Below are 21,980 nucleotides of genomic sequence, written 5' to 3' on the forward strand. Positions count from 1 at the left end.
CGCATTAATGGTGAGTGTTATAACAACATTATTTAAAAGAATAAATTCAGAGGCTTATTATACTGACATTTAGTTGAATTCACTTTTAAAATATATTATATGGCTCTCACTGAAATAAATTTCCAAATTTTTTGCTTTCATGGCTCTCTTAGTCAAAAAGGTTCCCGACCCCTGTTCTATATCTTCATCATCAGCATCATAATCATCGCTATCATCAGCCACATCAACATCACGTAGATTATAATCATGATGATGAGGCAGCTGCTGATGATCATGCTGCTGACGAGGCTGCTGCTGATGATGACTGACGATGATGAGACACCATCATCTGTGTCATTATCAATGAGGCATCATCAACACGAACATCAACAGTCTCATCATCAGCAAGAGCAGCAGATTATTTAGAATCATGACCATTTATCATAAACATCAACAACCACCATCATGCTGATGCTGTTGTCGCTAATGGTGGAGATGCTGATGCTGCTGCTGCTGATGATGATGATTCTAAATTTTGATTTAAAGCTTTCGTGACTGCAGTAATTCATATTCTTAGTTTTTTCGGTAAAGTCGTGAGAATTTTTTATTGTTTTATATATATTTTGTTATTTTGTTGTTTCTCTTCAACGTGACTTTACCGAAAAAACTAAGAATATAAGATGATGATTCTGTTAGTCTCACCTTGTATTTCTTCTTCATCTCCGTGTCTCTCCGTTCCCTCTCCTTGGCCTCCTTCTTTTCTCTGTCCGTGCGTTCACGCACCGTCTCCTCACTCACCACACACTCAACTTTACTCTTCACCCACCTATATGCACACCCATACACTCGCACACTCACCCGTGAACTCACTCTTGAACACATGTGTAAGTGTGACTTCCACACAAATTGGTACTTATTTTACCGACCCCAGAGGGGAGGGATGATGGGCGTGGTGCTGGCCACCCATCCCCTCGTGTTCTTTGTTAGCCATCGTGTGTCCTTGCTCATAGCACTTGCTCCAACAGTCTACTGAAGACTACATTGGGGATCTTTGTGTACCTTTTCTCCTCGAAGTCTTCATAAAAGTCTTCATACACGTCCTGCGGGAGGGAGAGGACACAAGATGACTCCGAGTGAGAGTACGCGTACACACGTACGTGCACATATGTGTATGTGGGCGTTGTTGTGTATAAGCATACGTGTGTGCACATGAGTTTATATGTACACGCATGAGTGATTCAACTGCCGTCCCGGGAGATGGGAACGGCAACCACTGGATCGCAAGTCCTGTGCAGATGCCCACCACCACCGCCACCACTGTGGTAGCAGTGGTGGTGGTGGCTGCCTTCTTGTCTCCACTAAATTCCAAACTCATCATGTTTGCTGCAAGATACATTTGTGCAGCTAACCGGTTTGGTCATCGCAGATACCGGCAACACAACAAACACTGGTGTCATGAACCCAGTGAGGGTGCGCGAGAGCGAGGGTGTAGGGAAGGGGGCGCATAGCCTCCTGTGTTACCTGCTGCTGCTCCTCAACTTCGGCGGCCGGGGCTTTGCCTCTGGTGGAATTGGCTGCGGGGGGTATGGGGAGACACAGGGAGACAAGGCGAGACAGAGAGACACGAGGATAAGGGGAGACATAACGAGACAAGGACTCGGGGAGACATTGGGAGATAGGGACCCAACGAGACAGGGAGATACGGAGACATGCGGGGAATCACAGGGAGACACCATTAATTAGCAGAGAGGAAACCCAGATGACATGAGGTGGAATGTCTGACCAGCTCAGGGAAGCTCAGCAGGTGTGAGCCTGGACAATCTCAGATGGGCAACCACCATGTATAACAGGTACTATAGGCTGCTGCTACTGTTACTGCGGAACTATGTGTGGAACAGTGACGCAGTGGTTAGCGTGATGCGCTACAAACCCAGCGATCCGAGTTTGATTCCTGCTTACGGCTCAGACTCAAAATGAGTACCTGGTGTGGTGTGTAAACATCGGCACTGGGGAGACAAAGGCAGCCAGGCGTGGTGCTGGCCACCCACCTCTTCGAGTTCTGTGCCGGCTTTCATAAGTCCTCGCAAAAAGCACTTGCCCCAACAGACTGCTAAAGGCTATACGGGGAACTTTGTATTTGTATGTGCAAGTGGGGAGCAGTGGTGCAGTCGTTAGCATGCTGCGCTACAAACTCAGAGACCCGAGTTCAATTTCCCCCCACGTCCAACATCAGAGGCAATATTTTGCTTGATTCAGTACCTCGTGCGATGTGTACGCATCACCACTGGGGAGACAAAGGCGGCAGAGGTGGTTCCGGCCACACCACCCCCTCGTGTGCCATGCCAGCTTTCAAAGGTGCTCGCTAACAGCACTTTACCCAAGAGTCAATTCAGCCAATACGGGGGATCTTTGTCTTTGTGCACATGCATGCCTCCCACGTACCAGGCACCTCCGGTCTCGGTGTGGGCAGAGGGGGTGCGGTGCCCCTGCCAGGCAGAGCTGGCCCCATAATCCAGGTTGGGGGGCCAGGCAGCTCCACGTCATCATAGTTCTCCTCCACCAGTTGCGCCCTGAGCACACAAAACACACACAAAGGTCCCCGTATGGCCCCAAAAGACTGTTGGGGCATGTGTCACACTGAGACCCACAGAATCACATAGAGGCCCATAGAGTCCCACATATTCTAACCCTAACCTGTTGTGACCCAAAAACTCCACTGCCCTGACTGGCGAGATGAAGCATACTCTACCCTCACATCGTTGGGCGGCCCTCATCCCGCAGTGGATTGACAAATGGGCAGTGTGTACGGTACTCACGTTGGGACCGTTGCCTTGGTTATGAGTGTCATGGTGACCGGGAGAGAAGGGGGACTGGCTTCCATTGCTCCTAGCAATGAGGGGGGGGGGGGGGATTACCCACAATAATGCTGTGCTGGAGAAAGAACGGCCATTCTGCATGCTTAACATGAACAGCATCATCCATAACAACATGAATAGTAGTAGCAGCAGCATCTCCACTATCAGCAGCAGAATCAACAGCAGTAGCATAAGAATCCTCAAAATCACCAGCATTATCAGCATTTATAATTATCATGAGCACCATCATCATTTGCAGAAGCAGCAGTACCACCACCATTACCACCATCAACGGTACCATCACCACCCCCATCCTCACCACCACCATAAACCACAACAACAAAGAAGGGATGGCATAACTGTGGCCAAGAATGCCCAAAGCTTTGTGTGGAGTGATAGGCCAGGTAGCTTCCACACAGCGTTACAAAGCAGGTCATTAACGATTGTAAGTAGAGGGTCAGGGACCCCAAGAGCACGAATAATAACCCAGAGCCCTAGCCTATTGATTGTATCAGACTTTAACCAGGTAAATAAGGCAAAGAAGTCCTGTTTAAATTCCCTACACCTCTGCTGCAGCAGATGGATGGAGAATATGGCATCCATGCAGGAACGCCCCAGCCTGAAACCATATTGGGGCTTTGCAAGTCTCTCCTTCCAATCCTGCAGAATCCGTCCTGTGGTCCACACAATTGTAATGATGTCAAACAGAGCAGCATGGAGACCAATACGACCCTCCCTCAGCAGTTTGCTTGGGAGATCATCTCTGACCGACGCTTATCCTGGACTTGGCGCTGTGGTCCACACAATTGTAATGTCAAACAGAGCAGCATGGAGACCAATACGACCCTCCCTCAGCAGTTTGCTTGGTAGATCATCTCTGACCGACGCTTATCCTGGACTTGGCGCTGAATCGCCTTTTCGCACTTCCTCAACAGATGGCACCTCAGACTGCCACTCACAGGGGTTCGCTACTTCTCCAAATATTTGAGGCATAGCAGCTCCAGAAGGGTCAACCCCACCTTGCCCCATGATATTATCTGAGCTGAGGAGTTTCCCTTCCCCCAATACCCCACATCACTACCATCGGCACCACCACTATCATCAACACCACAATCATTACCACCCCCACCGCTATCATCACCATCCACAACAACATTTCCACTACCCTCACCATCACCACCTCCACTGCTGCTCTTACCTCGCGTGGCCACTTGAGCACGGAATCGGCTCAGCTCCACACTTGGGGGTCGCGCCGGTTTCTTTGGCGCCTGGCCAAGCAGCAACGGCTTTGGCAGCACCTTGCGAGGGGGTGCAGGTTCCCTCAATAATCCCGCGGGACCTCCATTGGCCCCCTGTGTGACCTGAGCAGGGGAGAAGGTGTCAATGGTGGATTTTTTTTCCGGGTCCTCCGGTTTTTTCCTCCACATTTAGAATTATGCGTCTAGATTATTTGGCTGATATACATTTCCACATGATAAGCCACTTCATTGAGCTATCATTTATGGCCAAGTCGCTTTTGAAAAAGAGCTATATAGCTCATTTGGCCTTACCTGGTAAAATAAAACATAGTTTAAAAGTTTAGTCTGTTAAAGGCTACTGGAGAAGATCTTTGTCTTTTGTGATGGTGGTAGTCTTGATGATGGTGGTGGGGAGTAGTAGTGCAGTGATTAGTATGCTGAGCTCTGAACCCAGCCACCTGAGTTCGATTCCCGCTCATGGCAGACATTGGTGATGATGATGATGTGAACCGATCCTAGGCCACCCCTAGGTCACCTCAGCTTTATATTAGTACTTGATGCAGTGTGTCAACATCGCTAGCACCACGCCCAGCCACAAGGGTGGCTGGGCGTGGTGCTAGCCACCCATTCCCTCGTATGCCGTGCTGGCCTTCATAGCTGCCTGCTAACAGCACTTGCCCCAACCCTCCGTTTTGGCTACACGAGGGGATGGTGGTCATAATGGTGTGTGGTAATCATGGTGGTGGTGGTTGTATCTGACCAGCTAGTTGTGCCTCAGGCTTGTTCTATCTGGGCCAGCCCTCTAGCTGCTACCGTAGGCGGACACCAGGCTCAACATCCCTGGTGAGCTCTGGCTGCAGTTTATGTCGTATGTTTCGATTTAAAGCTTTCGTGACTGCAAGGATTCATCTTCTTTGGTTCTTTCGGTAAATTCACGTAGAATGAGAATAAAATAATAAATTGATAAAATAAAATAACACAATATTCTCACGACGTTTCGGCCACAACACAAGCGGCCTTCATCAGGTGAAGGGACGAGACTGTCTGGTAGGACAGCGCTGGAGTGAAAAAGCCACGCTCAGATCACGACCTTTAAGCTGTGTGAGAAGAAACAAAGCGCCTTGACAAAGGAATTAGCATATAATTTAGAATTGAAATGGCTGAGTGATTAGCTTGTGAATGGTCACAGAAATGGCTATGTTAAAGTTAAAGCATACACATCCGCAGAGGCACCCCTTGACAAAGGAATTAGCATAGAATTTAGCATTGAAATAGCTAAGTTAAAGCATACACATCCGCAGAGGCACCCCTTGACAAAGGAATTAGCATAGAATTTAGCATTGAAATAGCTGAGTGATTAGCTTGTAACTGGTCACAGAAATAGCTATGTTAAAGTCAGAGCATACACATCCGCAGAGGCACCCCTTGACAAAGGAATTAGCATAGAATTTAGCATTGAAATAGCTAAGTTAAAGCATACACATCCGCAGAGGCACCCCTTGACAAAGGAATTAGCATAGAATTTAGCATTGAAATAGCTGAGTGATTAGCTTGTAACTGGTCACAGAAATAGCTATGTTAAAGTCAGAGCATACACATTTACCGAGGCACCTAGTACAAATCAAACAGGAGAATTTAGCATTGAAATAACTAAACGAATTTAGCATTGAAATAACTGAGTGATTAGCTAGTGACTGGTCACAGAAATGTCTATGTTGAAGTCAAGGCCTACACATCTGAGCTATTCACAGTAACTGGGTATACAATACAATATATAATGAATACTATATAGTGAACCAATAAAAAACTAAAATATAAATTACCTTAATGTTATCAATAAACTCTATATTCTCCAATCAGCTAAGCTACCAACAATAAGTCGTTATATATCACAATGCTATATGGCTAAAAAATGGGTCGATTCTTACCCTCAACTTTAGCAACACGGATAGCTACAGGCCCCGTTCAGACGGACGAGTTCATCCATGGTCGGAACAGAGGAGGGGGAGAGAGACAGCTGCGAGGCGCTATTATACTCCATGTTGTAAACCATACCATTAACCGTGGTGTGAGAGGTATTAAGAGTCAATGCTGGCGAAAGAGCTGCGGTCTGAAGGTCATCGTAAAATACAATTAATTAAGAACGGAAATGGTTTAAAACATCTTTGTATATGTGAATGGCCTCATGAACGAATCACTCATGGTAGTCGGTTGGTTTGCAAAGAACCTCCGTCTTGGAGAAGTCAATGTCATGTGTTCGCGGATGCGGTCCGAGATATGTCGTTTGGTTTCTCCAATGTAGCTACTACCACAGAGGCACTTTAGTTTGTAAACGCCCGGGTACTGTATGTCTGGAACAGCATCTTTTACAGATGGAACTAAATCACGGATTTTATGTACTGTGTTGAATCGGACCTGGATCTTGTGTTTATTCAGGATTTTGGAGATCTTTTTAGTGACCCCTGCAATGTAGGGTAAGGTGATGGTTTTGAGTGGCTCCACAAGGGGATCCTTCTTCATGACTGGAGTGATGGCTTTGCGGATTGTGTAGTCGGAGTAACCATTAGCCCTGAGAGCCTGGTGTACGTGCTTGAGTTCACTGGTAATGTGTTCCTGGTCGGAAATGCATTGGGCTCTATGGTATAGAGTCTTGATGAGGGAGTTCTTCTGGGATGGATGGTGGGGTGAAGAGATGCCGCGACTCTAAGGTAATACCAACCACATTTACACTAACCTCTGCTGTTCCAACTTCTCTCAATGCAAAACGAATTCTAGCTAGAACTAGCTTCGCTCTTATCTCGGAAAAAATCAGACTTACACGCACCGAACTCGATCAGTTAGACAAAACACTCTACAAATCACACTTAACATTGACAGCAACAATGTCTACATCGGATTGGGAACATGTAGACAATATGACTACCTCTTCGGCTGCCACTATGTCGACCAAATGTAGGGACAATTTGATTTCCAAATTCAATCACCTCTCCAGCAAAAAATCGGATCCACACACCGAAAAGATAGACGTCAACAAAGTCGTAATTAATCGCAGTAACAGTTCCATTTCTGATGGTCTGAAATCCGTTTTCGCTAAACGTCTAAACTTTCCTGTCACACCGAGACACTTACCGGTTAATGATATCATTGCCCATGTCGACTTTGCACTCAAGGGCTTGAGTCACATCTCTGCAGCCGTAGCAAGATCTGAAATCGCTGCAACCCTCAAAAACGCTAAGTTGCCACCCAGCAACATCAGCAAAGACAAACGTTTTGAATTATCTCAATTAAAAAAGAGGGATGATATTGTCGTCCTCTCAGCCGACAAGGGCAATGCCACTGTCATCATGGACAAAACAGAATATAACAACAAAATTCAAAAACTACTCAACGATGGCAGCTATACAAAAATAAAAAGAGATCCCACCAACAGCCTGGTTACCAAAACGAACAAAATCATCTTTGATTCAACAGCATTAATTGATGAGATCAAACAGTTCTCGTTGAAACCCTCTGCTGCCAGACCACCAAGTTTATATGGCCTTCCAAAGATACACAAAGAAGATACACCCCTTCGTCCCATCGTCTCTACTATCAACTCCCCCACCTATAAACTGGCACGTTTTCTTGCTGATATACTGCGACCTTTCACTGGAAAACCCACCTCTGCGGTACTAAATTCGACTCACCTGGTATCGACAATCAAAGGCATTTCCCTGTCCCCAGACGACCTGCTTGTCAGTTTTGATGTGGTGTCCTTGTTCACCAAAGTCCCGGTACCTGACACTATCGCTATCATTGAAGACCTGGTTCATCAAGGACTGCATACTGATGTACCCCCCCCTGGTGAGACATTGCTTAACCAACACATACTTCACCTGGAATGGAACTTTCTACAAACAAACTGAGGGCACCCCAATGGGCTCCCCCCTATCTCCGGTTGTAGCCGACGTATTCATGGAAAAATTTGAAACTGACGCCATCCAGACTGCCACTCTACGTCTGACCTTATGGAAGAGGTACGTGGATGACACCTTTGTCATCTGGCCACATGGCCAGCCTGCTCTAGACCAATTCCACGACCACATCAATTCCATACACCCAGCCATCAGATTTACCATGGAGGTGGAAAAAGATGGCAAACTACCCTTTTTGGATGTCTTAATTAAAAGGAGACATGATGGTTCAATGAGCCACTCTGTCTACAGGAAAGCTACCCATACAAATGCTTACTTGAAACTGGATTCCCACCACCATCCATCCCAGAAGAACTCCCTCATCAAGACTCTATACCATAGAGCCCAATGCATTTCCGACCAGGAACACATTACCAGTGAACTCAAGCACGTACACCAGGCTCTCAGGACTAATGGTTACTCCGACTACACAATCCGCAAAGCCATCACTCCAGTCATGAAGAAGGATCCTCTTGTGGAGCCACTCAAAACCATCACCTTACCCTACATTGCAGGGGTCACTAAAAAGATCTCCAAAATCCTGAATAAACACAAGATCCAGGTCCGATTCAACACAGTACATAAAATCCGTGATTTAGTTCCATCTGTAAAGATGCTGTTCCAGACATACAGTACCCGGGCGTTTACAAACTAAAGTGCCTCTGTGGTAGTAGCTATATTGGAGAAACCAAACGACATATCTCGGACCGCATCCGCGAACACAAAGCAGACTTTAAACACGGTAGAACGAACTCCTCTGCCGTGGCAGATCACTGTTATAATTCAGTGGGCTCACATGACATTGACTTCTCCAAGACGGAGGTTCTTTGCAAACCAACCGGCTACCATGAGAGATTCGTTCATGAGGCCATTCACATATACAAGCACAGAGACAATTTCAACCGAGAAGATGGATTCTGGCTTAGTAACCATTGGAAAGATGTTTTAAACCATTTCCGTTCTTAATTAATTGTATTTTACGATGACCTTCAGACCGCAGCTCTTTCGCCAGCATTGACTCTTAATACCTCTCACACCACGGTTAATGGTATGGTTTACAACATGGAGTATAATAGCGCCTCGCAGCTGTCTCTCTCCCCCTCCTCTGTTCCGACCATGGATGAACTCGTCCGTCTGAACGGGGCCCGTAGCTATCCGTGTTGCTAAAGTTGAGGGTAAGAATCCACCCATTTTTTCGCCATATAGCATTGTGATATATAACGACTTATTGTTGGTAGCTTAGCTGATTGGAGAATATAGAGTTTATTGATAACATTAAGGTAATTTATATTTTAGTTTTTTATTGGTTCACTATATAGTACTGTGAACAGCTCAGATGTGTAGGCCTTGACTTCAACATAGCCATTTCTGTGACCAGTCACTAGCTAATCACTCAGTTATTTCAATGCTAAATTCGCCTAGTTATTTCAATGCTAAATTCTCCTGTTTGACTTATACTAAGTGCCTCGGTGAACGTGTATGCTCTGACTTTAACATAGCTATTTCTGTGACCAGTTACAAGCTAATCACTCAGCTATTTCAATGCTAAATTCTATGCTAATTCCTTTGTCAAGGGGTGCCTATGCGGATGTGTATGCTTTAACTTAGCTATTTCAATGCTAAATTCTATGCTAATTCCTTTGTCAAGGGGTGCCTCTGCGGATGTGTATGCTTTAACTATTAACATAGCCATTTCTGTGACCAGTCACAAGCTAATCACTCAGCCATTTCAATGCTAAACTATATGCTAATTCCTTTGTCAAGGCGATTTGTTTCCTCTCACACAGCTTAAAGGTCGTGATCTGAACGTGGCTTTTTCACTCCAGCGCTGTCCTACCAGACAGTCTCGTCCCTTCACCTGATGAAGGCCGCTTGTGTTGTGGCCGAAACGTCGTGAGAATACTATTATTTTATTTTATCAATTTATTATTTTATTCTCATTCTACGTGACTTTACCGAAAGAACCAAAGAAGATGAATCATTGCAGTCACGAAAGCTTTAAATCGAAATGTATGCTTTAACTTTAACATAGCCATTTCTGTGACCAGTCACAAGCTAATCACTCAGCCATTTCAATGCTAAATTATATGCTAATTCCTTTGTCAAGGCGCTTTGTTTCTTCTCACACAGCTTAAAGGTCGTGATCTGAGCGTGGCTTTTTCACTCCAGCGCTGTCCTACCAGACAGTCTCGTCCCTTCACCTGATGAAGGCCGCTTGTGTTGTGGCCGAAACGTCGTGAGAATATTATTGTGTTATTTTATTTTATCAATTTATTATTTTATTCTCATTCTACGTGACTTCATGTCGTATGTGTTATGTATATAGTTTCTTGTTAAATTTAAAATCACAGTTCATATGATTACTGTTGTTACATTGTTTTTGTAGCTTTATTTGGGTAATTAGAAAACATATGGTTAATCTAAATTGTCTTATGGTTGTTGTTGTTGGCTTGCACCACATTGTGATTTTTGCACACAGCGTTTTAATAGGTTGTTTTTGTGTGGAATATTTGCTGGTTGAATTCCAGGATGTTTCTGTTGCGCGTCGTCGCTTTGGGATGTTCTGTATTCATATTTTGTTTGTTGCGGTTGCACCCGACTTAAGAGCCGCATGGCTCACAGGGCTATACCTAATAAATGAAACTTGAAACTTGAGTCGGTACAGTCAGCAGCTGCCAACGCCAAACCTCGGGCGGCGGTTACCTAACTCGGAAACACTCAGCTTGTCTGAGCCTGGGCATGTGGAACCCCTGGTGGAGGAAATTCCACCAAAAGGGTCTTTGGACCTTCCACTGCAACCAGAACCACCTCCAGTCGTCTTGACTACGTCTTGCCACTGGGTACAGATGGGGCTGGTCGAGAGAGTGAGGTTGATGCTGCGTAAATCACCCTCACTTAAATCCAAGTTCTCTGTGCAAGTCATGGCACTTTACCATCATCATTATCCAAGTCCTTTGGCGATGGGTGAGCGACGAAGCAGCAGGCACGGATATGCTGGAAGCTGTAGCCGCAAACCTGCATGCAGGCGGCTCAAGATATTGGTCGTTCCCTAACTGTAACGAAGCAGCAGTGAAGTCCGGCAGCACCCCGAGTGACTGAGCAGCCCTATTCAGAATCACCACACTGCTCACCTCCATAGTGAGGAAAGGCTTAAAAGAGTACCCTAAACATTGTCTGCTTCAAAACATCCCGGCCAGCCTACCGCAGCTAGCGGAATCCCATACCTGCGGTCGAAAAACAAAGACAATTAAAAAGACCAAGGTGATACCACTCATTGTTGGCGCCTGGAATGTGCGCACTTTGATGGACCCATCCGGATCAAAAAGACCTGAGAGACGCACCACCCTTGTGGGCAGAGAGCTGCCCTTAGTGAGACCCGACTGGCCAATACTGGACAGGTGACTGAAGTGGGTGCAGGTTACATATTCTTCTGTAGCGGACGAGGCCAGGAGGAGCGACGTGATGCTGGTGTTGGTTTTGCAGTAAAAAAAACACCTGGTCAACCAACTAGCAAGCCTACCCAAGGGTATAAACGACCGTTTAATGACCCTAAAGCTCCACCTATTGGGTAAAAAGGAGGCCACCATCATCAGTGCCTATGCCCCTACCATGACCAACTCTAACGAGATCAAAACCAAATTTTATAATGACCTGGAAGTCATTATTGCTGCCACAGCCAGCTCTGACAAACTCCTGACACTTGGTGACTTCAATGCCGGAGTTGGAAGTGACCATCAATCATGGAATGGAGTCATAGGTGCACATGGCATTGAAAAATGTAACAGCAACAGCCTTCTGCTGCTGAAAACATGCTCTGAGTTTGACCTGCTCATCACCAACACGATATTCCAACTACCAAAGCGCAAGAAAACTTCATGGATGCATTCACATTCACACCACTGGCACTTGATTGACTCCGTCACCGTGAGGAGGAGCGACCGGCACGATGTCAGGGTGACCAAGGCAATGTGTGGTGCTGAATGTTGGACTGAACATCGTCTAATCATCTCCAAACTTAACATCTGGATTAAGCCTCCCAGACGCCCACAAGGAAAAAGACGTCTCAAGCGTCTTAACAACACTCGCCTACAACAGGAACACACCAGACTGGCCTTTGTTGAGGCTCTTGACCATCACCTGGAGTCTCTAAGCTTCGAGCATGCAGACGCTGAGGTAGACTGGACTGCCCTCAAGACCATGCTGCATTCTACAGCCCTTGAATCACGTGGTGTTCCCCATACGTACACATCGAGATTGGTTTGATGAGAACGATGCAGAAATCCAAGCACTCCTTGACGAATAACATCGACTGCATAAAGCATACCTGAATGACAGCAGCTCAAGCTTAAATACAACTGCCTTCCTCAACATTCCCAGGGTTGTCCAGCGGAGACTCGGAGTCATGCAAGACGCCTGGCTGTGTGCAAAAGCTGAGGAGATTCAGTCCTACGCTGACAGTAACAACACCAAGTGCCTCTATGATGCACTCAAGCAGGTCTACGGTCCGCAACACTCAGGAACTTCACCTCTCCTGAATGCAGATGGAACAACACTCCTCACAGAGAAGGACAAAATACTTGCAAGGTGGGCTGAACACTTCAGCGCAGTCCTCAACCAGCCATCGTGCATAAATGAGGAGGCAATTGCGAGACTACCTCAAGTTGAAATAAACCAGACCCTTGCTGTTCTACCATTCATTGAGGAAACCAGCAAAGCCATAAGCCTCCTCTCATCAGGCAAAGCTCAAGGGTCCGATGCCATTCCAGCGGAAATCTACAAGGCTAGAGGACCTCGCTTAGTCGAGAAACTGACCGACCTCTTCAAGTCTCTGTGGTGTTTTCTGCCATTCTGCAAGACTCATTCCAGAACCACAACACTGGGATTAGCTTCATCTACCGTTTTGACGGTGGGCTTATTCAATCTGCAGAGGATGCAAGCCAAAACCAGAGTGGAGGAAGTCACTGTTCGAGAACTTTTGTTTGTTGATGACTGTGCTCTGGCTGCTGGCTAAAATAAAGATCTACAGGACAGGATGGACCACTTCTCCTCAGCTTGCAACAACTTCGGCTTAACAATCAGCACCAAGAAGACTGAAGTCCTGTACCAACCTAATCCTGGGAAACCCTACACTGAGCCCACCATCTTTGTGAATGGGCAAAAGCTTTCAGCCGTTGACAAGTTTACTTACCTTGGTTGTACTCTGTCTTGTGCTGTGCAAATACACGATGAAGTTAACATTAGGATTGTCAAGGCCAGTGCAGCCTTTGGACGTCTACATGACTCGGTATGGGAAAGGACTGGCATCAAGCAGGAGACAAAACTGAAGGTCTACCGGCCTGTTGTCTTACCAACTCTTCTGTATGGGTGCGAAGCCTGGACAGTCTACCAGCGCCATGCCAAGAAATTGAACCATCTCCACCAGAGCTGTCTGAGGAAACTGCTGAGGATCAAGTGCCAGGACAGAATCCCTGACACTGCAGTCCTCGGGCCGATATCCCCAGCATCCACACCTTGCATGCGAAGGAACAGCTTAGATGGATTAGCCACGTGACCAGAATGCCCTGCACGAGACTGCCAAAACAAGTCTTCTTTGGCGAGCTGAATAATGGCAAGCGAGCAGAAGGTGGCCCCAAAAAGCTTCCTTGAAGAGCTTTGGATTCGATCTGAAAAGCTGGGAACCCCCTAGCTCAGGACCGACCTGCCTGGAGAAGAAAAGTACAGGATGGTGCAGTCCTCTGTGAGAGCAGGAGAAGCTCCTGTGCTATCTTGAGGAGGCAGCAGTGTAAATCTACCAAGGTAGGACTTGTGGCTGCACCTCATAACTCTACATCCTCCCTGACCTGTCCAGTGCTGCCACAGAGAATCTCGGGCTCGGGTTGGCCTGTTCAGCCATCTGCACACTCATCAAAACCCAACAAAATGACAAACGTGCCATGTTCATTATCAACTATGATGGACGAACAAGAGAGAGAGAGAGAGGTGTTAATTGTTGTGTGCTCATGTGTATTTGATTGGTAGTGTTAGTTAGCATTGAACTTTATTTCTTTTTAGCATTTTCAGAGTCTGTTAGATTTCTGATGATGTTCAACTTTCTACATCCTACTCAAGCTCACCATTCGTAATTCCTTATCTTACTGAATGCTGTGTCTTTCTCTCTCCAATGTTGGTTATAGGAAAACGGTCTATAGTTGAATCCACCCATCTCACGATGCTCGGTGTCCGATTGCACTAGAATCTAAGTTTCGACTTTCACATTTCATCATTATCCACATTTCCAATCGCCATCTCATATCTGTCCTCTCCCGAACATCGATTTTGAAACCACTGCGACATCGTCGGATCCACACTGCTCTCTTCCACAGCACGTCCACAACACGTCCCAAGTGTCTCCTCCAGCGCCGCCTCGCCCACCGCATGGTACTCGGCGCTGAACGCAACCCCTTTGCTCATTCCTCTGACAATAACTCCACTGGCTCCAACCTCAGCACACCCCCTACTCCTCCTCCCTCGCCGCACCACACATCGGTGTCGTCACTTCTGTCACTCTTTTATTCTCCCGCGCCTCTGGATGGACTTTTAAGTTGCATTTGTGCGAGTTACAAGTTTAACATATTTAACATTTTATGTTACCGATCTAGACTATATTTAACAATAACTCCATACAACTCGAATAAAGTTAAATACACAAGGATAAGTGGTGACCCACACTGGTGTCATCACCTCCATACATTTCAAATCTCCAATCTCCTCTACCACCTCAGCTATTCGCTACTCACCACTTATCGCTTCCCCTCCATTCGCTCAGCTATCTTGGCCATCCCCTCTTTCAACTCCCCATTTCCCTAATCTAACACTATAAAAAAACCCACAGAGTAACCCTACTTACATTATCTATATCTGCCTCAATACTAACCACATTTCAACTGATCGCACAATCGCCCCTCCACTCTCCCGATTGTAATTTAAAAACGGGACTTTGGAATGCCCATTCCATTTGCAATAAGACTGCCTCAACGCGTGATGCCTTCTTGTCCCTCAACGCTCTTGCTCTCACTGAAACCTGGGACTCTTCACTCAACACTGTCACTCCTACCGATCTATCATCTTCCACTTTAATCCACGCACCACGGCAAGGGCGGAAGTATCGGCCTCCTCAACCGCCCTTCCTGGGTTCTTGATCCCTCTCTCTCTTCCCCTTCCTTCCCTTATTTCCAGTACCAATTCTCTCAATTCTCATCCCCTTACCCAATCTCTTTCCTCATTGTTTATCGTCCACCCAGTCCCCCTTCTCTCTTCTTCTATCATCTTGTATGCTTTCTTTCCACTTTCCTCCCTCTTCCCCACCCATTCATCCTCCTATGTGACTTTAATCTCAACCTCAGCACCCCTTCTATTGCTTCTATTCTTTGTCCTCTTTGCAACTCTTTTGATATCCACCTTCTACCCTCTCCTCCCACTCACTCCTCTGGTCATACTCTCGACCTCATCTTCATTTCCAGTTGTCAAGCATCCTCTATTATCACGGCCCCACGTCCCCCTTCTTATCATCTCCTCCTCTCCCTCACCATTTCATTTTCTTCTCCCTCATCCCTTTCCCGCATGTCTGCTCCCCTAATCCCCCGCCGTAAACTCTGCTCACTGTTAATCAGCTCCCTGATCGCCAGAACCTCATCTCTCCTACCCCCTATACCTGATTTCAATTCCCTCCCCCTTGATGCAGCATCCACCACACTTTCAAATGCAATTTCTCTCTCTCTCAATTTACGAGCTCCCCTCCGCCCTCGGCTCCCCTCTACTAAGCCCCCCCAACCTTGGATTAATCCCTGTCTACAAAAACAGAACGACGTCGTTTGCCTAAAGCTGAATGGCTTCTAAAATAAATTCCCTTTATCTGAAAATAGGGTTTCCTATCTGTCATTGTTATCAGTCTTTCTATCAGCCCTTGAGTTAGCAAGACAAGACTATTTTTTGGCTCTCATCTCCTCCCTTGCACCTCATCCACGTCAATTATTCTCAACTCTAAATAGTCTTATCCACCATGTTCCTCCTCCCATGTCTTCCCTTTATTCTGGCCCTACTGCAACTGAATTTTGCAACTTATTTCACCACAAAAATCGATCACATTTGTTCATCTTTTCCTTCCCCTTCCCCTCTTCACCCTGCCACACTTGCCCAGCCTATTCCTCCAGATTACACCTTTTCATTTTTAACTTCACCAACTGCCTCCGAACTCATATCCATTGTCTCCAAATCCCACCCCACCTCATGTCCTCTCGACCCAATTCTATCCCATCTCCTCCCTATGATTCTACTTTATCTTGGGGTCCCTCTTCAATTACTCCGTCTCCTCTGGTGCCTTTCCTCCTGAATTCAAATATGCCACCATTATTCCCCTCCCTAAAAAAACAACTCTTGACACCACTCATCCAGAGAACTACCATCCAATTTCCATACTTCCCTTCTTTTATAAGCTTCTGAAATGCCCGGTCCACTGCTGCCTAACCAAGTTTATTACTTCCCATCGCAAATAACTACAATTCCAATCCGGGTCCCCTTAATGCCACAAAACGGCCCTAATCGCTGTCCAGAATTAGCTAACTCTAAGCACGCTGGTCTTTCTTCCATTCTAATTTTGCTGGACCTCACCGCAACCTTTGACACAATTGATCATCCCACTCTCATTTCTACCCTTTCTTCTGTTGGCATCTCAGGTACCGCTCTGTCATGGGTCCAGTCCTATCTTTCCTCGCACACTTCAGCTGTCTCATTCAACCATGTTACCTCTCCCCCTTACCACTATCTGTGTCTCCCAAGGTTCTGTCCTCGGCCCCCTTCTTTCTCTCTTTATATACCTCCACTTGAATCCCTTCTCTCATCAACCTCCCACATCATTTCTTTGCTGACGACACCCACATTGTTCTCTCTTTCTCCTCCTTCACTCTGGACCTTGCACTGCACATTTCCTCTCGTCTAATCACCATTCAATCTTGGATGACCCAACACTTTATCTCCATCAACCCTTAAAAACACACACATCCTCTTCTTCCTAGTTTCATGTTCTCCTCCTCCTTGTCCCACTATCTCCTTTCCCCCATTTTCTCTTACTTCGGTAAAGTCTGTCCACAACCTTGGTGTAATCTTCAACTCATCACTCTCCCTATTTGACCACATAACCGCCACTACTTATTGCTGCCGTTTTCACCTTTAAAACATTCGTAAAATCTGCCATGTCATCACAATCACTGCCACCAAACTCCTTATTCACTCCCTCATCTTCAGTCGACTCGACAACTGCAATTCTCTCATGATCAGTCTACCATCCTACACGTTCAAACCACTCCCACAAATTCAAAACGCCGCTGCCCATATCATCAATCTTCCCTTTCATTCCCACACATTGCTCCTCCTCATGCAGCTACAATGGTTCCCTGTTTATTATCGTTTTCACTTTAAATTCCTTACCTTAGTTTATAAATCTCTCTACAGCCTGGCTCCTCCTTACCTCTCTTCTCTCATCTCACTTTATGTTCCTGCCCGCTCTTTGCATTCTAAATCTTTGCTGTCTCTTTCTGTTCCTCCCCCTCCATGTGGACAGTCTTGGTTTCGCTCATGCTCTCTCCTAGCCCCTCTTCACTGAAATAAACTGCCTCTCTCACTACCTTCGGCTCTTCTCTTAAACCCACTCCTTATTCTCTATGCCTACCCTTCCTGTGCCCCTTGTTGTCCTCCCCACTCGTATTAGCGCATTGCTTGCCCCAAACTCCCCATGGTCACCCATCATCAATCCGCTCATCTCATTTCCATCTTCGTTTATTCCACGCATCGTCACCTCCCCCTAATTTTACATACATCACATCCACTCATCACGTTTTATCTTACATATATCCCCTCCATATTTCACTGTACAGCGCCTTAATTAAGGCGCTATATAAATCCATAAGAGGTTTTGTTTTGGGTTATATCGCGTAAATATATAAATGTGTCGTTAAACCCACCACCACCCAACACAGACAATTAGTAAGGTTTCTCACGTAAACAAAACATGCTAATTCTTTACTACTACAGCACACCGGTGTGTTGGAGAGTAAACCTACAACATTTACAATTCGAGTATGACGTTTTGCCAGTAATTATAACCAGCATCATTAGGCAACAGCCAGAGTTATTGAGAAATCCTCCTGTTTTGTTCTTAAATAGAGGTATAAATGTGATATCGTCACTTGTGAGCCAATCAGGTGTGAAGGGGGGGGGTTATTGTAGTCAAATAAATTGCAATGGATAAATTTTTTTATATCTCTCAATTTCGGTAGATTCTCTAATTAGTCTTGGCCAATAGTAACTAGTTTTGCACAGCACTCAAAGTCAGTTGCGTGTCCTTTTTGGAACGCGTGTTCTGCCACTGCCGATAGTTTTATTTGTGAGTATTTAATATTCCTTTGGTGTTCTTTTAGTCTCATGCTGGTCATTCGTCCAGTCTGACCCACATAGCATTTGCCACAAGAGCAATTAATCCGGTATTGGCATGTTTTGTTTATGTGACTTACTTATTGGCTGTGTCGGTTGGTGGCAGATTTAACGACACATTTATATTTACGCGATCTCACCGGAAAGCCTATATGTTGTTGCGAAAGCCTATATGTTAAACGCGCTACCTAAATGTACAAGGAATGATGATGATATATACCGCTGATGATGTTAATCTCTCACCGTTCCTCCCGTGGTCCCTGCTCCTCCCCTCTTCCACCTCTTCTCCCCTCCCTCCTCCTCCTCCTCCTTCCCGCCGGTCCTCCCTCCACTCTTCACACTCGCGATTTGAGCCCTCAGCTTTGCTGCCAGTGGAGATACTGCCAGCGGAGCCCCGCCAGCTCCCGACCTAGCCACGCCCACCCCATGTGGAGCCCCGCCCACTCCCGATGTTGCCCCGCCCACCCCCGATGTTGCCCCACTCACTGCGCTGCCAAACCTGCCTACACCCACCCCAATACTGGCCCCTCCCACTGCGGGCTTAGCTCCGCCCGTATCATCTGAGGCCACACCCACCCGGTTGCCACCAAACTTGGCTCCACCCCCTCCGAATTTGACCCCGCCCCCGACACTGTCGCCACTGCTGCAAGCGGAGGCCGGGTTGTCGCCCTCTTTAGCCCCACCTACTCCATCCGTAGCCTCGCCTGTCACAATCTTAACTCCGCCTACTCCTTCAAATTTGGCCGCGCCCCTTCCTCCAAATGAGGCACCTCCGTCTGCCTCATTAGAGGCCCCGCTCCTCCCGGGTTTGGCTCTGCCTGCAACTTCATTTGCCACGCCCACTCCAAACTTCGCTCCAACACCCCAAACTTTGGCCACGCCCACTCCTCCGAATTTGGCCACGCCCCTTCCCATGCCACCTGCCCCATCCGAGGGGCTGCTCACTTCGTACATAGTCTCCCCCACACCTGATTTGGCCCCTCCCATGCCTTCAGTAGCCCTTCCCGCTTCTGGCTTAGCTCCACCCATACCCCACATTTTGGCCTCGCCCACCGCTTCAGAGGCACCGCCCACTCCAAACTTTGCTCCGCCTCTTCCGAACTTGGCCCCGCTTACAACTTCTGAGCCCCCTCCATCTGTAGCCCCGCCCACCTCGGATGAAGCCCCGCCCACCCCTCCAAACCTGACCCCGCCCCTTCCGGCGAAGCCAACCCCCACGCCACCTCCTCGTGCAGAAGCCCCGCCCCTTCCAGGGAAGAAGGGGGAGGAACCGGAAAGTTTGGGGCCCGTGGAGAGGGGAGGCTGGGGCATGGAGGTGGCCCCGCCCCCCGCCTCCTCATTGTTGAAGCACGCCATGAGCTTCTTGATGTCAGGGGCCGCCTGAGAAACACGCACACCACACACACCACGAACACACCACACACGCCAAGGACACCACATGACCCACGCATGCCACGCACACGCCCGACACGCCCCGCATACACCACACGCGTTATGCACAAGGTGCGTTGCACGCTTCCTGGTATGATCGGATGTCAGTTCCCAGTCACCGGTAATCGTTTCCAGTTTCATGTCAAAAAAGAATGCACCGATTGGCACTGCGCATGGACGTACAACCCGCACGGTAGCCCAAGTCACTGCGTGGTTACATTTCCCCCCGTTTCTCCGTTAAAAGGTACAGGTGTGTCCCTGTAACGGCCTTGCTCACGCCACAGCTGGCGGAAGGTCACCCACTAGGCGGAGCTATAACTATTCCACACCTACCAGACTACTTGGAAGAGATAGGCATACCCACATTTTACCCCACCACACACGACCTGCCGATCGACCGTGGTGTTTCTGTCGTGACCCACCAGTCGATCGTACGGGGCATGTGTTTATTGCGAGGGAGAGTGGGGCAATGGCAGTGAGTGGCCAGGTGGAGCGAGTACTTTGCTGGGCTGCGGGGGCTATGCTGCTGCACGTGATCGCCTGTAAACCAGCACTGTAGCGGCAGCAGCAGGGGTTGGTGGATTGCAAAACTGTATTCCTGTCGGCGTCGAGGAGGGACTGTACCTTGGCTCTGCTAAGAGAAGGCAAGTTCCAATTGGAGGACGCTGCACGAGCCAAGTTGATTGACAGGGGGTGAGGCGTGAGAGACTGAGGCATGAGAGACGGAGGCATGCCACCTAGCAACAGGCAGCTGAGAGAGGCCGCGAGGGCTTGGGTATTTAGGTGAGCGCTACTCGCGTACGAGGGCGGCGGTGTGTGTGGCATACGTCTGGGGCGGTCGGCGTTCATCGGGGCCCGGGGGGGCTCCCGCGAGGGGCCGGTTGCTGCGGGACGTTGATGTACGATGAGTCGGCGCTCGGGACATTGCTGCAGTTGTGTGGGATGGCTGCTGCACAGTGCTGCTGGTGAGCGGAGTCGCTGTGTGCAGTGCTGCGTGGTGGACTGAGTCGGTGCTCGGCACAGCTGTTGCACTGAGTCGCTGTGAGCGCTGTGCCATTGCGTTGAGTCGCTCAGAGCACTCTTTGGAAGCTCCACAACCAAGTCCCAAGACTGAAACTGCGTCGAGCTTCTCAGGACACTGTTGAAGACCTCAGCCAAGTCCTGAGACTGTCGTTGGACTTCTGCTGCATTGTTTCGCCACCCAAAAGTGGATCGTGCGTGAGGATTGGTACGAACAGTCTTCACATTTTTTTCTATATTTGTTGTCTCACCACGGTGTTCTGTGATTGCGGGGTGCTATACAGATGTGTGGTCGAGTTTCAAGAGTTTTACTGGTAGGAACCTCCTGGTTACACCACCAGCCCAGAGGGGATTATTGTGTCCGTTCGTCCGTCGTGCATCCAAAAATGGGAGGGGTGGGGCTGGGTGGGGACAGAGGGGTTGGGTGGGGACAGAGGGGCTGGGTGGGGAGGGGAGGGTGGGGAAGGGCTGAGTTGGGAGGGTGGGGCTGGGTGGGGAGGGGCTGGGTGGGGAGGGTGGGGAGGGGCTGGGTGGGGAGGGTGGGGAGGGGCTGGGTGGAGAGGGTGGAGAGGGGCTGGATAGGGAGGGTGGGGAGAGGCTGGTCACCCCGTGGTGCCCTTATAAAACTCAACGTTTAACCTACTCACGCCGGCTTGTGCCCGCCCTTACAGTCGGGCATGTTTGTGGAATACACCACGCCGCCGTTGACCCTGGCCATTGACCGAGCAACCCAACGTTCCTACCAGCTCCCTCCGCAGGAATGTGTTAGCAGTCGGTTGTACTCGGTGTTCTGTAATTGTTGACGCGCGGGGTCGCTGTGTTCAGTTAAGAGTTTTGATCATTTTTAAGAGTTGTTTGTACTTGGTTGATGATACATTGTAATCCACCACAGTTGGTTCTTGTGCATCGTGCATCAAACGGGCATAATGAACCAATTCATCTATATATATAAAAGGGAAATTTGTGAATGTGTCTGTTTGAAATGTTTAGCATACTTCCCGACATGCAACAAACAACTTCCAGACTGTACACAATGCAAA

The 21,980-nt window shown here is 47.9% G+C and overlaps 1 protein-coding gene across 3 annotated transcripts in view; it reads right to left on the minus strand.

Annotated features, from left to right (window-relative positions):
- LOC116949460 (uncharacterized) overlaps window positions 1–21,980 on the minus strand; it is a 52,455-nt gene that overhangs the window by 24,491 nt on the left and 5,984 nt on the right. The window contains exons 2-8 of one of the 3 annotated variants that reach the window (XM_032966832.2): window positions 18,733–19,869; window positions 4,033–4,195; window positions 2,796–2,862; window positions 2,422–2,549; window positions 1,501–1,553; window positions 1,039–1,079; window positions 682–772 (exon numbers count right to left, since the gene is read on the minus strand). In XM_032966832.2, coding sequence (XP_032822723.2) covers window positions 682–772; window positions 1,039–1,079; window positions 1,501–1,553; window positions 2,422–2,549; window positions 2,796–2,862; window positions 4,033–4,195; window positions 18,733–19,869 — 1,680 coding nt within the window. Of the gene's footprint in view, window positions 1–681; window positions 773–1,038; window positions 1,080–1,500; window positions 1,554–2,421; window positions 2,550–2,795; window positions 2,866–4,032; window positions 4,196–18,732; window positions 19,870–21,980 lie in introns of all 3 variants that reach the window. The other 2 variants (XM_032966833.2, XM_032966831.2) reach the window with 2 other exon arrangements.

This window comes from Petromyzon marinus, chromosome 36 (genome assembly GCF_048934315.1).
Source record: "Petromyzon marinus isolate PM22_M1 ecotype Great Lakes invasive population chromosome 36, UKy_Petmar_22M1.pri1.0, whole genome shotgun sequence".
NCBI classification, from domain to species: domain Eukaryota; kingdom Metazoa; phylum Chordata; class Hyperoartia; order Petromyzontiformes; family Petromyzontidae; genus Petromyzon; species Petromyzon marinus.